This window comes from Apteryx rowi, unplaced genomic scaffold (assembly GCF_003343035.1).
Source record: "Apteryx rowi isolate R43461 unplaced genomic scaffold, aptRow1 scaffold_231, whole genome shotgun sequence".
NCBI lineage: Eukaryota > Metazoa > Chordata > Aves > Apterygiformes > Apterygidae > Apteryx > Apteryx rowi.
The window spans coordinates 1,025,536-1,039,063 of NW_020448653.1; the positions used below are offsets into that span (position 1 = coordinate 1,025,536).

Genomic DNA, 13,528 nt, shown 5'->3' on the forward strand with positions numbered 1-13,528 from the left:
AAGAGAAGAAACCCTAACAGTGCATAGACAGAGAAGATGGTGCACATTAATATTGCTTTTATATTTTGCTCCTTATCTCCACGTAAAGCTATGATGATTTATAAAATCAGACATTGGAATAATAAAAATTTAGTTAGTGCCTTTCTTTGCCAGCAGATCCAAATACTGGTTCCTATTCCAGGCCCTCAAGAAAGAGCTTGGCAGAGGGGAGTTCCACAGCATATAGAAGGACAGAGGAGAGAGTAGGCTTCTCTCCCTTCAAAACCAAGGATCAGGCAATGATGTCGTTTTGCATCTTTACAACAGTGACAGGCCTGTGATGATGTGTGCTTACGCTTTACTTTCTGAATGAAATGTTTTGCTGAGGGCTCAGTACAACCAGAGACTCTGTGAGCCAGAAGCTGCTCCTCAGAGAACTCCTTGATACAGCAAAAGCAAAGCCCTTTTTAGCTGAGCTGAATCATGGCTGATGGGCTCTGTGCTAAGACTCACATTGTCCTGCTTTCCATGGTGCGACTAAACATCATGCTGGACACTGGACTTTCTGCAGCCATGGGGAGAGGATGAGACACTTTCTCAAGCCTGGAGTAGGCTGCAGGGTGGCAGCCAAAAAGGCGATGACCTTCTGTGTATGTCTCAAAGGAACAGGCTGATTTACCAGTCAGAATCCTTCTTGCTGCCTTATTTTCAGCAATCATATACTTTTCTGTGATGGACAAATACAGATGATTTGAGAATCAGAGTCGAACACATAACTTCAGAGTAAAAAACAGATCAAATTGTCTGTGCTTTGTTTCCCTCCACTGAAGAAAAAACAAACCATCAAGTTCTATCTAGACAGACATTTAGTAGAGTATTTCCACTTAGCAGTTAATGTGAATTGCTCCTGTTATAAGACATCTGCAGGGTTTTCTGGAAAATAAGACCAAGCATATTCAAACCACTTAATACAAAAGGTTGAAACTGGCCCGTGGTGCCCATGGGAGTTTTATATGTTTCAGACTAATCAAATGGCACTCGGAGAGTGAAACTGAGGCTATTTTTTTAAAAAACAAGGAGTAAATATGAGGGCAAAATAGTTGAGCTTTAGTGTCAGTAAAAATAAGGTTGGAAGAAGAGTAGAACACAGCAGCTTTCTTACCATCCATGATATCAGCACTTTAGAATATCCTCTGGTGGACCTCAAAGTTAATGATTAATTAATTCATGACTCATAAATCCATCATCTTGCAAGACTTGCTTGGCTGAGGGGCAGTTTTTCTCTATGTGTTATATTCTCCCCTTTGCAAACACTAGAGGTATTTTCAATCAATTCTCCCTTATTTTGCAAGAGAACAAATTGGTGGTGGGCTGTTCTGTATTGCCACAATCAGAAGCTCACCATAGTCCGTTCAAATTCCTAATATTTTGATGGCTTTTAGTCTAAAATCATAGACATCAGAATTCACATTCCAGCTCTTGGCCTGAAATAGTTAATTCGTTAAACTATACAGCTCATGTTACAAAGCTGATTTTGCAGGCATTTGATGTTGCTTTGCGAATGGGGAGACTTCTGTTTTTGCAACAATTTTTCATGGTGTACTATTTTGTTGTTTCTTCGTTATGGCAGAGCAGATGAGGATAAGTATCTTTTATAATGTTTAATCCAAAATATAAAAATAATGAAACAGATCTATTTTCAGTACTGAGCTTTAAAAGAAAAAAATATATATGGTACAGTACTTTTTTTTTTCCTTAAATGCTTTACTGCTCTCATTATTACTTATGTTTTTCTGCTCGTAAAACAGAATATGGAAAAACTGTAATTAGCTAGTCAAAATATACAATCAGATTACTATTGAAACACTCATTTGGGGCTCAATCTTGGTACCACTGAAATCACTGGAAACAAAGAATGTGCAGAACCTGAAGTTCTGAATACCTTAGAGGATTTGGCCTTCAGCAGAGAACTGGAAAGATCCAACTGAGATTTGCCAGCAAAGGAAGTTGTAGCATGACAAGAAAAGTTGAGGATGGCACCATTCAGAGGGACTGCCTCCATTGGAAATAACAGTTGCTCTGATTTAGCTTCCCTTCGTTCTCCTAGGTGTGTCTGCGCAGCTGACCAGCACTCGTCTCCATCGGAACACGTCCGTGGGCACCCCTTTCTGGATGGCTCCAGAGGTTAGATTTATGTTTCATAACATTTTGTCAGTGGTATTCAAACTGCTGTGTTCTGCATTTCTGCTCTTTCTTTGGCTCTTTTTGATCCCTGGAGCTTTCACCAAATGGAATAACAATGTCCTTTAAAAAATATTTTAAACCCATTTTCTTACATGTTTGCAAGGATTAAGTTAAAAGGGAGTTTATTTTTGAAATTACAAAGTTAGAGGCAAAGAGCAGGAAGTGGAATCACTCACTGAAATGTTTGAGAGGAAAGAATACTGCCATTGATCTTTTCCAACCTTGCATGCTCTGAAACTATGTCCAGGCATCACATCTCCCCATGGATGGCAGAAGCCCTGGATGGTACTGTGAAACATTATAGCTTTGATTTTTGAGTTTCTCCACCTGGAAAATATCTAACACAATCTATCCATAACTAATAGCAAAAGATGGAAGTGGTTATTATGAAAAAATAAAATATATTATGTATCTTTGGAACTTATTCCCATCTGAAATTTGAAGGATATAAATAGATGTTTTAAGCTGAAGCAGGAAGTTATAAATAAGGCTATATACTAACACTATTCGCACACATACAACATAAATGCACAAACATAAACATCTATTTGTAGCATGTGAAATTACACTGTTTGTAGGAAAGCCACATTGGTCTAGCCCTGGAACTAGCTGGATGAAAAATTCTGGATTCGTCCAGCAATGTGAAAGAAATGAAATGTATATGAAATTACATACATTTGCTGTAATCCAGTGGCAACCATGTTTTCGAAAATTTGACTTGATCTTGAAGCTGTCAGAATAAGGACACAGTGGGATATAGTGAATTCAACTTCTGCTTTTCTGCTTGTTTCATTTTATATAGAGCTGTATGGCTGCATTACTTTTTTTGCAAGAATAATTCATGGAAAGAGATTTAGAGTTGCTTCTTCTTCTTCTTCTTCTTCTTCTTCTTCTTCTTCTTCTTCCCTCAATCACAGGATGCAGTTTATCACTTTCCACTGAATATGCTGAGGATTTGCTCCCTTTTATCAGATTAGGTAACACCTGATCAGACAGCAATCTGGTGTTCACAAGAGACATGCTTTCCCTAATTTAAGCGTTTCTTTTTCAGAAACAGGATGCTTTGACTTGCTAAATGTGTGTAGTTCTGTTTATTTCACCCAGTATCTCCATTCAATAAGAGATTCCTCCAATTGTGGCTGTGCTGTGCTCTTAAGTTTACATATATGACCATCCAGTGACCACACTAATCTTTTACTCTAACAGGTGATTGCCTGTGAGCAGCAGCTAGATAGCTCCTATGATGCCAGATGTGATGCATGGTCACTGGGTATTACTGCAATAGAGTTGGGAGATGGAGATCCACCCCTTGCTGATTTGCACCCTATGAGGGCACTCTTCAAAATACCAAGGTAATATCTTGATGTGTTTATTTCTTACCCAGCTAGTTTGAACTTTTCTACTTAACTGTTACATCCTTCACGCTTAGACTATGTAAATATGTACAGCTTCTTCATATTGTTGTGAGTTAGGAGAAGGTTAGAAATACTTTGTCTAGATGTATTTTCTGCAGACTCTGCTTTAAGCATGTGCACACATGCAGAAGTTCAGAGCTGATTGTGGCTACATTCAAGAAAAAGCCCTAAAGCCTTCCCCTACATGGACTTCTGCCAGTATAAATGAGCACAGGATTTGGCTGAGTTCCATATCCTCTGTTAGAGAGAATGCGTTATGATAGAAACGCACAGTCTGCCAGTGCGCTGAACAGGCCTCACAATTGTCCCCAAGATTTATGCTACATCCCTTGAAGTAGAGTGTTGTTCCATCCCTCACAAACCAGCAACATGTGCTGCTTCTGCCTCTTCCAATGTTACTGTCCTCTGGCAGTGTATCTAGCTACTTCTTTTGTGCTTTCTTTGAAGCTGGAGGTAAGAGTACCCAAAGTGCCACTTACAGCCTTACCAAGGACCTCAGTCTCAAAGACAATAGGTATGATCATGCAGCAGTTTGTGGATTTCACTCTAACCATTGAAGTAGTTAGTACCACAATAGTTGAGACCTTGTAGTAGATGAGTGCTTCATGTCCTTTTCAGGAAAGTTACCCAAATTAGTTTAAATTACTTTCAGCTGTGGCTTAAGAAAACTTGGCTCAATTGGCACTGGAGCAGAGCAGAAGCGCTCTTCTCACCTTCCCCTACTAGGGAAGAAGCAGTGACAAACTGCTGTGGTCAGTAATTTCAGCTAGGCCTTCAAGAAGACATCTGGCTTATACCCTTACAAATATTGGGTATCTGCCCTTTCTGCCTTGGAGCAAATGTAAGATCGATTCCTTTTCACTTCATTAAGTAAAACACGAAAGTGCTAGAGTGCATGCAGCACTTGAAGAAAAGTAGCTATAAAGATTGATCAGAAATAGACAGAAAAAGAGTCACATTATCTATAGAATTTTGGGKTTTTTTTGCATTTGTGACTACACTCAGTGGAAATAGCACCTTTATTTGAAAGGAGGAAGACTGTAAAAACAATCTGAACCAAACTAACACCTGAAATAAACAGCTGTAACAACTGAAAAGGAGGAAGTAGTATTTATTTACAGTACATATGTATTTAGTCTTTCACTTGACTTCTGATTATCTTCTGATGAAATAATTAATAAAGACCTAGTTCAATCTGATACTTTGTTCAACAGGCTGATTAATGCAGTAATTTCTGAGAAAAACTTAAAACAGAATTTCTTAAGGAAATTCTGTTTAAAAGGTGTATAGTTTCAGTTTTGAAAAGAGAAAGGGGTTGTTAGTTTTATTTCCTTTTACTGATTTGATTAAAAAGTTATAGTAATTCTTAGCTATGTTTGTTGGATCATCTTGATGCTACTTCTCCTTGTTAGTTATGTAATGCAGGAGAATCAATAATATATTGTATCAGCTACCCATGCTCCTTTTTCCAATGGAAATATTTTTTTTTCAGTGCCCCTTCTAAAATTCATTACTCAACCTGCATTCTCACGTTGTTTTTGTCAAGTGAGTAACTTAACTTATCATCATACTGGCCTTTGCAGGAATCCACCTCCAACATTACAGCAGCCTGAACTGTGGTCATCTGAATTCAATGACTTCATTAATAAGTGAGTAAGAGCTGAGACCACTGTAGCTGAATATGGAACATGTCTAAATGTCATGTGTAAAGTATCTTTGTATTTTCTATGAAAATCAGTTACTACCAATATTTTACCTTCTTCATTTCCTTAAACTGTAAAAATTAGAAATGTTTGTATCAAGTTTTCATTTTTCCTTTCATTTGTAGATACATAAGAAATATGTTTTTATATTAAGCTTYTGGCAAACTCATGGGCTTCAGGTGAAATGTTCCCACATTGACCTGACTACTATAATATATGAACATGAAAGTTTTAACTGAGGAGTAATCAGCATATGCGCTCCTAGTTTAAAACTCCAGTTTTTAACACAATGTTTCTGATATTCTTGCTGTTTACTAGTTTAGAGAATATTTAGATTTAAAATGCAGTAATTTAACTTCTTGGCCCCATCTGTTCTGTGAAACCTTTCAGTTTTCAGTTTAGAGCTGTTGTGATTAAGATAAATATACTTATTATAGAGTATGAATGAACTACAGACAAGCCTTTTGAAACCTAACAGTGCACCCTGAATGATCATATGCTTTTTCTGCCAGTACAGGTGCTTGACTAAAGATTATGAGAAGCGCCCAACAGTATCTAGTCTTTTGCAGCATGATTTTATTAAGCAAATTGAAGGAAAGGAAAACATGTTACAAAGGCAACTCATGGAATTTATTGATGTTCATCAACAAATGGGAGTCACTGAGAAGGCAAGGTACCTGGATTATTTTCCTTTCAGCTAAAACTAGACCAGTTGGGAGAGTTTTGATACTTTCACGGTTTCAGAATGTTTAGCACTCAGGGAAAGATTCATCTCCCATAACTTTAGCTGACTAAAAAATAGTGAGCATAATCATTGGGGCTCCCCACAGAACCAATGGAAAGAGACAGGTATCGTGATTCACACATGGGATGAGACAATCTTTAGAAGTGCCTCCCGTTTCTCCTGTGACTAAATGCAGATTAGGATCCTAGACTTTCAGAAACCTAAGCTTAGGTGAAATGAATGTCTTGAGTTCTGTTACATATGCATGGTCAGTTAATGTTTAGTTTAAGCAAGTATGCTAAAAAAAAATCAGATCCCTGCAAGAATTGGATGCTACTGACTGAAAACAGAGATAGTGGTACCAGACCTCATTTTGCAAATTTAAAAATATTTTCATAAAAACTCTTATGTCTTACTGAGAAGTTACTTACTTTCTTCAACTAGCATTTAGTAACATCAGTTCTGCAGAAATCACTTAGACTGATGTCTTTTATTTAAAACAACTAAAAATGGCTTGGTTCAATATTGCAATTTAAGAAAAAATCCACTACATCCACTACTAAGTAATGCCTCAGATGTGAAATGTAGTAGAATATTACTATTGATGTATTATTGGTGTGTTTTCTTTTATGCTTCAAGGATGATAGGTTTTTTTTTTAATGGAACATAAGATTTAAAAAACCATTTTGATATTTTCAGTGGTGTGAGAAGCATAGAAAAAACTTACTAAAACCTGTCACATTTCCTGTTATATATATTTATGGTAACAATATATACAGAAGTCTTCAGTTCTGACCTTGGAGAAATTTCTGATTTGCTCTTTATCTTTTGAGGATAATAATAATAAATATATTTCTAAAAAAATTGTGATTTTAACTTTTTTTGGACTGAGTAGAAGTGTATGTGGAATAAGTAGTAGTTTCTCTTGTCTGGCATTTCAGTAAAAACTTATGCAGTTGGCTTAAATTTAAGCCTCAGGCTGGATTTGTATGTTCTACATGGCACAGAACTGCCAGCTGCTTAATTCAGAAAGATTCTGAAACTGAAATAAGCTCATCAGATGTCAGCGCTGAGCATGAAAACAATAGGAACATGTTCAAGACTTTAAATATTTATTTATAAAATCTCAGAAAATGAACCATGGTCAAACATGCCCAAAAACCTAAGCAGTATGAATTTATGTTCTGCTGGCCCTTGTGACACTGGCCCCTTCAATGCTTAAATCATTTCTGAAGATCAGACTTACACTTCTAAGTCAATTAAGCATTTTGAGCACTTTCACCCATTTTGTAGAACTCGTATGTTTGTTTTTTGTCAAGAACAAGTCGTACTCTCTTTCAAAATTATTTATTTTTAATGTACATACTGCATAAAGCAAATTACATAAGCTTTCTTTTCCTGTACAATGCAAACATAAGAAAACTGGCCCAATTTGCTTGTACATAGAGCAATCAAATGGCGCAAGAACAGGATAATCTGTTGACACTTTCTCTGTCCTGTTTAGACTGTCTTTTGTTAACCGGACACTCTTCTTATGAACCAGGGTATGAGAGAATGTATTGCTATGTGACAAAGCTACCTATGCTTTTACAGTTGATCGAGTTCAAATTCTCCATAAATTTTCCCAAAGCAAGATGGAGTTTTCTCTCAGAAAATAATAATAATTTATAATATGAGTATGTACAAAAAGTTGTCCTTCTTAAAAATCATACCCTTAATTAAATGGCATGGTTAAACCAGTATTACTTGGTGTATAGTGTCCTTATTTCTGTTTTAGCAGTTTAAAATACTAAAAAGTTGGTCAGTACTAGTATAAATTACATTTGCACTGATTTAACTAAATCTTTTCTTAACTGAGTTCGGTGAGGGTAGTATGAAAGTCTGCAAGTAAAAGTTGCATTTTACAGTCACCGTACATGTTATCACTTCAGCTTTAGTATGTTCATTGATTACATTTGCAGGAGGATTGTCTTTTGTAGCACTGAATGCATGACTAGATTAGTCTTCTCCTAGAAATAGTGAGAATACCCATCTTAATACCCATCTGTTGCCATCTTTGTACAAGCAAGAAAAGCACTCATTATTTTCCTGTAGCTAAAATTGTAGTAAAGAATGTACATCACTTCGCTATAGAAGAAGTTAGAATTCCAAGCCTGTAAAGGAAGTTACTATAGAATGACATTTGGTTTTTCTTCTGTTGAGCTGTAAAAAGATTATACAAACATCTTTTAAGTCAGTAGTCCTACTATTTTTTAAGTCTTTAAATACTAAGTGTATATATCTCCTGACCCTGAATCTGCACTGAGCAAATTGTGTCAGCAGGAGTCTGTATAGAAGTACCATGTAAATCTGATTCAAGGTCAAGACATAGGTAGTGATTAGTCACCTGGAAGAGTCTCATCTTAAAATCTCCTGGTTTCCTTTTTTTAATTATCCTGTTTTGGTACTACTTGTATACTGGTTTGTTGAAGCCCTATTGTGGAATTCCTGAACTTCTATCAGTTGGTGGAAGCAGTCCATATAAATCTCCCTCCTGTTCTCCAGCTCTTGCTGTCTCTCAGTCCGTAATTTGATGGCCTAGCACTCCTATTTGTTGTCATTGGGGAGGCAGGTATTTTAAGGGATGAAAAAATCCCTTCTTCCACTGAGGAGTTCCTAATCCACTATGTATGTAGTGATGTACAAGTGGACATAGCCTATAAACTCAAGAAATTTGGTAATGTGGATTTAAAGTTGAAAGTTCCAGAGAAATCCAATTAGTTTCTCATTATCCATTTCCACACCCCCTCAAAATTTTACTGTCTTAATAAAAAAAATTGTATTTCAAAAGAAAAGAGGAGACTGCCTGAAAGTTAATAGCTGAGGTCCAGTCACTGGGCCTTCCTGGGTGCACTATTGCTCTATCCACATTTCACCCTCTTCGCCTGCTTGCTGAGGCGTAACTTGGCTCTGGTTGTGTTCTACAGTAGTAGTCTGTTGTTGGGGTTGTGATCTTGTGTTTTGCTTGCTAAATGTATCCTCAAATCCATTCTTTGTGCACCTGCATATGTTTGGGAAGGGTCATATGATGTCTAGCCGTAGTGTGGAGCCACTCTACAGTCACTCCCATTAGCACCATTGTTCCTGTGGTATTTTCTAGCACTTATGAGTCATTGAGGCATTAGGCCATTGCACTGGGTCTTCTGAAGCTCCCCATTATTGTTGCTATCCTAGCAAAGAGGAATGTAGTTTTAGATCATTGTGCTGCATCCTTTCCAAACATCTAGGAAGAGAAACAGAGTCCACCAACCTTTTGAGTAAGTAGGGAGATCTCAACTCAGGTGGTAAAACTTTTAAACTGCAATAGGCCGTAGAGCTGCTCCAGACTTAATGAAGATGAGGTTCCTGAGGACTGGAAGAGAGAAAATGTCACTCCTACTATCTTCAAGGAGGTCAAGAAGGAGGATCCAAGAAACTACAGGCCAGTCAGCCTAATCTTGGTACCTGGGAAGGTAATGGAGCAACTAATCCTGGATACTATTTCCAGACACATAAGGACAGGAAGATGATTGGGAGTAGTCACATGGATTTTTGAAGGGGAAATGGTGCTTAACCAACCTGATAGCCTCCTGTGATGCAGTGACTGACTTGATGGATGAGGGGAGAGCAGTGTATGTTGTTTACTTTGACTTTACTGGGGCTTTTGACAGTCTCCCATAACATCCTTGTAGATAAGCTGATAAAGTGTGGGCTAGAAAAGTGGTCAGTGAGGTGGATTGAAAACTGGCTGAACTGTTTGTCTCAGAGGGTTGTGATCAGCAGCACGAAGTCCAGCTGGAGACTAGTTCCTAGTGGTATATCCCAGCGGTCAGTACTGGGGCCAGTACTGCCTAAAAACTACGTTAATGACCTGGACAATGGGACTGACTACACCATCAGCAAGTTGACAGGCAATGCAAAACTGGGAGGAGTGCTTGATACAACAGCTGATTGCACTGCCATTCAGAGGGACCTCAACAGGCTGGAGAAATGGGCCGAGAGGAATCTCATGAAGCTCAGCAAAGGGAAACACCAAGTTCTGCACATGGCGAGGAATAACTCCATGCACCAGTACAGGCTGGAGGCTGATTGGCTGGAAAGCAGCTTTGCAGAAAAGGCCCTGGGGGTGCTGGTGGACAACAAATTGAATATGAGCCAGCAATAAGTCCTTGCTGCAAAGAAGGCCACCAACCTCCTGGGCTACAATAGGCAGAGTTTTGCCAGCAGGTGGAGGGAGGTGATCCTTCCCCTCTTCTCAATGCTAGTGAGACATGTGGAGTGCTGTGTCCTGTTCTGGGCTCCACAGTACAAGACAGACATGGACATACTGGAGTGAGTTCAGCGAAGGGCCACAGAGATGATTAAGGGACTGAAGCATCTCTCAAATGAGGAGAGGCTGAGAGTGCTGGGACTGTTTAGCTTGGAGAAGAGAGGGCTCTGGGGGATCTTATCAATGTGTATAAATACCTGATGGGAGGGTGCAAAGAAGATGGGGCCACTCTTCTCAGTGGTGCCTAGTGAAAGGCCAAGTGGCAATGGGCACAAATTGAAATACAGGAAATTTCTATTTAAACATACAAAGCACTTTTGTACTTTATGTGTGATCAAACACTGAAATAKGTTGTTCAGAAAAGTTGCAAAGTCTCTGTCCTTGGAGATATTCAAAACCCAACTGGTCATGGTCCTGGGCAACCTGCTCTAGCTGACCCCTGCAGGGTGGACCAGATGATCTCCAGAGGTGCCTTCCAACCTCAAGTATTCTGTGATTCTGTGATGCACACTAAATGTGTTTAACTTGTGGCTTTGCTGCTTAGCATTTGGCTCTCACTGAACTGTAAATTCATTGTGAGCAGAGTCATTTTCACCACTAGGGCCCTGGGCTTCAGTAGCAATTGCCTGTATCATGGGTATGGCAAGAAAAGCCTATTTCAGTGCACAGCATCACAAAATGGTGTTTGCCTGTTTGCCTCTTTTCAGAGTAGTTCATGACTCGTAATCATCTTGATACTTCTTTTCCTCAGTCTTTTCAAATTGATGAACTACCAACTCATAGAAAAAATAATTTCCATTACATACTGGTAGGATGATCTTGAGGTTTGTACAAGGAAATTTCACCCCATATCTGTTACTCCAGTCCTCAGGACCACCTAGCTCTTTATGTACAGTATTCCAATTCCTTTCTGTATTGATGATGACACAAAAAGCACGATGATGGCATTTATTCTGGGGTCTTTAATAAAAATATAGGAAAAATTCTATCATGAAGATGCAATAACCTTATTTAAGCCTGATAGTTCACCTTTTGACACTGCTTAATTTTCCCCTCCTTTTTAGCCAATCCTTCAATCACATACTTATAATGTGACTCTTATAAGTCCTATTGTAGCTATTAAAATTTATAATTGGTAATTGAAATAATTTTTAGCTGTGAGTGATGCAGCATGTACCCCAAAACTATTCTAAAAGTACACTTCTTGCTAGGCCAAGTGAGAAAAAAATTGCATTGTTAAGAGTTTTACTTTCCAACAGAAATAGCTGTCTTTGAAATGGCCTTCAGAACTGTCGCATTTACACCTGACAGTCAGGCTTGTAATACTTGTGTCTTGAGTTGTTTAGCTGTCCTAATCTTAACTGCTTTTACAATAATATCTGCAGAAATATGCAGTGATTAGTACAACTTGTATTTCCTGGGAATTATGACTCATTTGAGAATGAGCTGCATACATGAGGGATATTTCCCGCACCTAGATTTCAGCAAGTGACTCTGGTCCCCAGTTTAAGAGGCTGATCTTCATAAGCCCTCTAAATAAATATAGGAAAGAGACTCATTCTGCTTCAAAGTGATTCAGAGCAAGGACTTTTGGGTGAGCTGAATTACCCTGCTAAGAGTTTGTCCTGCATTGACCATATAGGGATAGCACTGAAATCTAGTGACAAGATGTTGAACAGCTGCTCTGTTTAACTATTTGGAAACATCAGGGAGGTAAGTTCATAGTAACATGCTTAAAGGTGGTTGTCAATTTATTCACCAATATTAAAAACAGGGAGAAAACTACAGTTGCCTTCCATGGCTTTTCTTGATTTACAGCCCAGGCTTGTGTGGCTTATTTTCTGGGTGTTCTCTCCCTCTCTCTCTGACTCATCCTGCCAGTTGAAATCAGCTGATAGCAATCCCTCCAGCTAAGCTCTGCAGAGCAGGCTGTAGTGTAGAGTAGGAGATCACCACAGTAGCTTGGCAAAGGCAATAAGAGCAGCAGAGTAAATTAGCTCACAGAGTCACAGTGCTGAGTTGGTCAGGGTCATCATATGAAATCTGTAGCAAAGCAGGGGATTAAATATGAGATGTTGGAGTTCCAGGCTAATCCTTGAACACTTCAAGCCACTTCTTCCTCTACCCTGTAACTCAATGTGAACTTTGTTATACCAACAAGGAGAAGGAATTCCTGCTTTGAGGACACTCCTATGTAGGATGGCTATGCTACAAACAGCTCTTGGGTTTTAGAAGCAATACAGAGTATCTGGCAACACAGACCTCAGAGTAAGTAGGTCTCCAATCTCACATGCTCCTAGCATGTACACATCTCTTTAGCAGGTTAGGAATGTGGTTCCAGTTTCTTTCCAGGACCTTCTGGGAGGAATTCTCTGCAACTGCTATTTTACAGTAGCATCAGTCAACTTGTTGAGCAACTGATTTAGCCTGCAGGCAGGATGCCTCATGGCATGGCTCACTTTAGGAGCTTCCGCACACTCTTCTCAGTATGATGCTGAACTTAGAGTATGGCCCTGGCTCATGAGGGCAGTAAAGAACCAGTCCCAAAGAGTCCTTTTAGAGATRTCCTATTTGCTCAATTAAAAACACATATTTTTCCCTGAGATTTGTCAGGGATACAGTCATTTCTTGAGCCTATTATAAAGGACCAGTAGTCTGCATTTTTGCAGAGTGTGGTACACCAGCACAGACTTTGGCAAACAGACTGTACTGAACAACACATGACCCAACTGGCCAGACATGGGCCACCCCTGAACCGAAAGCCCTGTGGCTCTGTTTGGCAGCGCTGTTCTCTCGACAAGATTGCCTATATTAAGCTTGAGCACAGCTCCATCAAACTGGAGCTCACGCTGTGAAATCTCTTAAACACAGAGTGAGCACAGCTCTGGCTGTAAAACATTGTGCAGACATAACTGGAATCTATCAATACATTTCGCCAAGTTCAGGTACAGATTTTACATAGATATATTAATAGAGTTTTATTTCAGCATATTTCAACAGACTCATCTGTTGCAGATGGAATTTTGATTTTAAAGGTGAATTAAGATTGCTCTGTGCAGCCTCCAGAAAAAAAGAACAGCAATGACTGATCCTGTACAGATTTCACTGTGTTGCTTCTTTTCTGTTCATCACTTACAATGATATTGGTAACTGCTGGGGGAGTACAGCTGTTCCC

At 38.9% G+C, this 13,528-nt stretch overlaps 1 protein-coding gene across 1 annotated transcript in view; it reads left to right on the forward strand.

Moving 5' to 3' along the window:
• Positions 1-13,528, forward strand: part of MYO3A (myosin IIIA) — a 126,181-nt gene that overhangs the window by 38,593 nt on the left and 74,060 nt on the right. The window contains exons 5-8 of the mRNA XM_026065754.1: positions 2,087-2,163; positions 3,430-3,575; positions 5,222-5,287; positions 5,859-6,014. Of these exons, the coding sequence (XP_025921539.1) occupies positions 2,087-2,163; positions 3,430-3,575; positions 5,222-5,287; positions 5,859-6,014 (445 nt within the window). The remainder of the gene's footprint in view (positions 1-2,086; positions 2,164-3,429; positions 3,576-5,221; positions 5,288-5,858; positions 6,015-13,528) is intronic.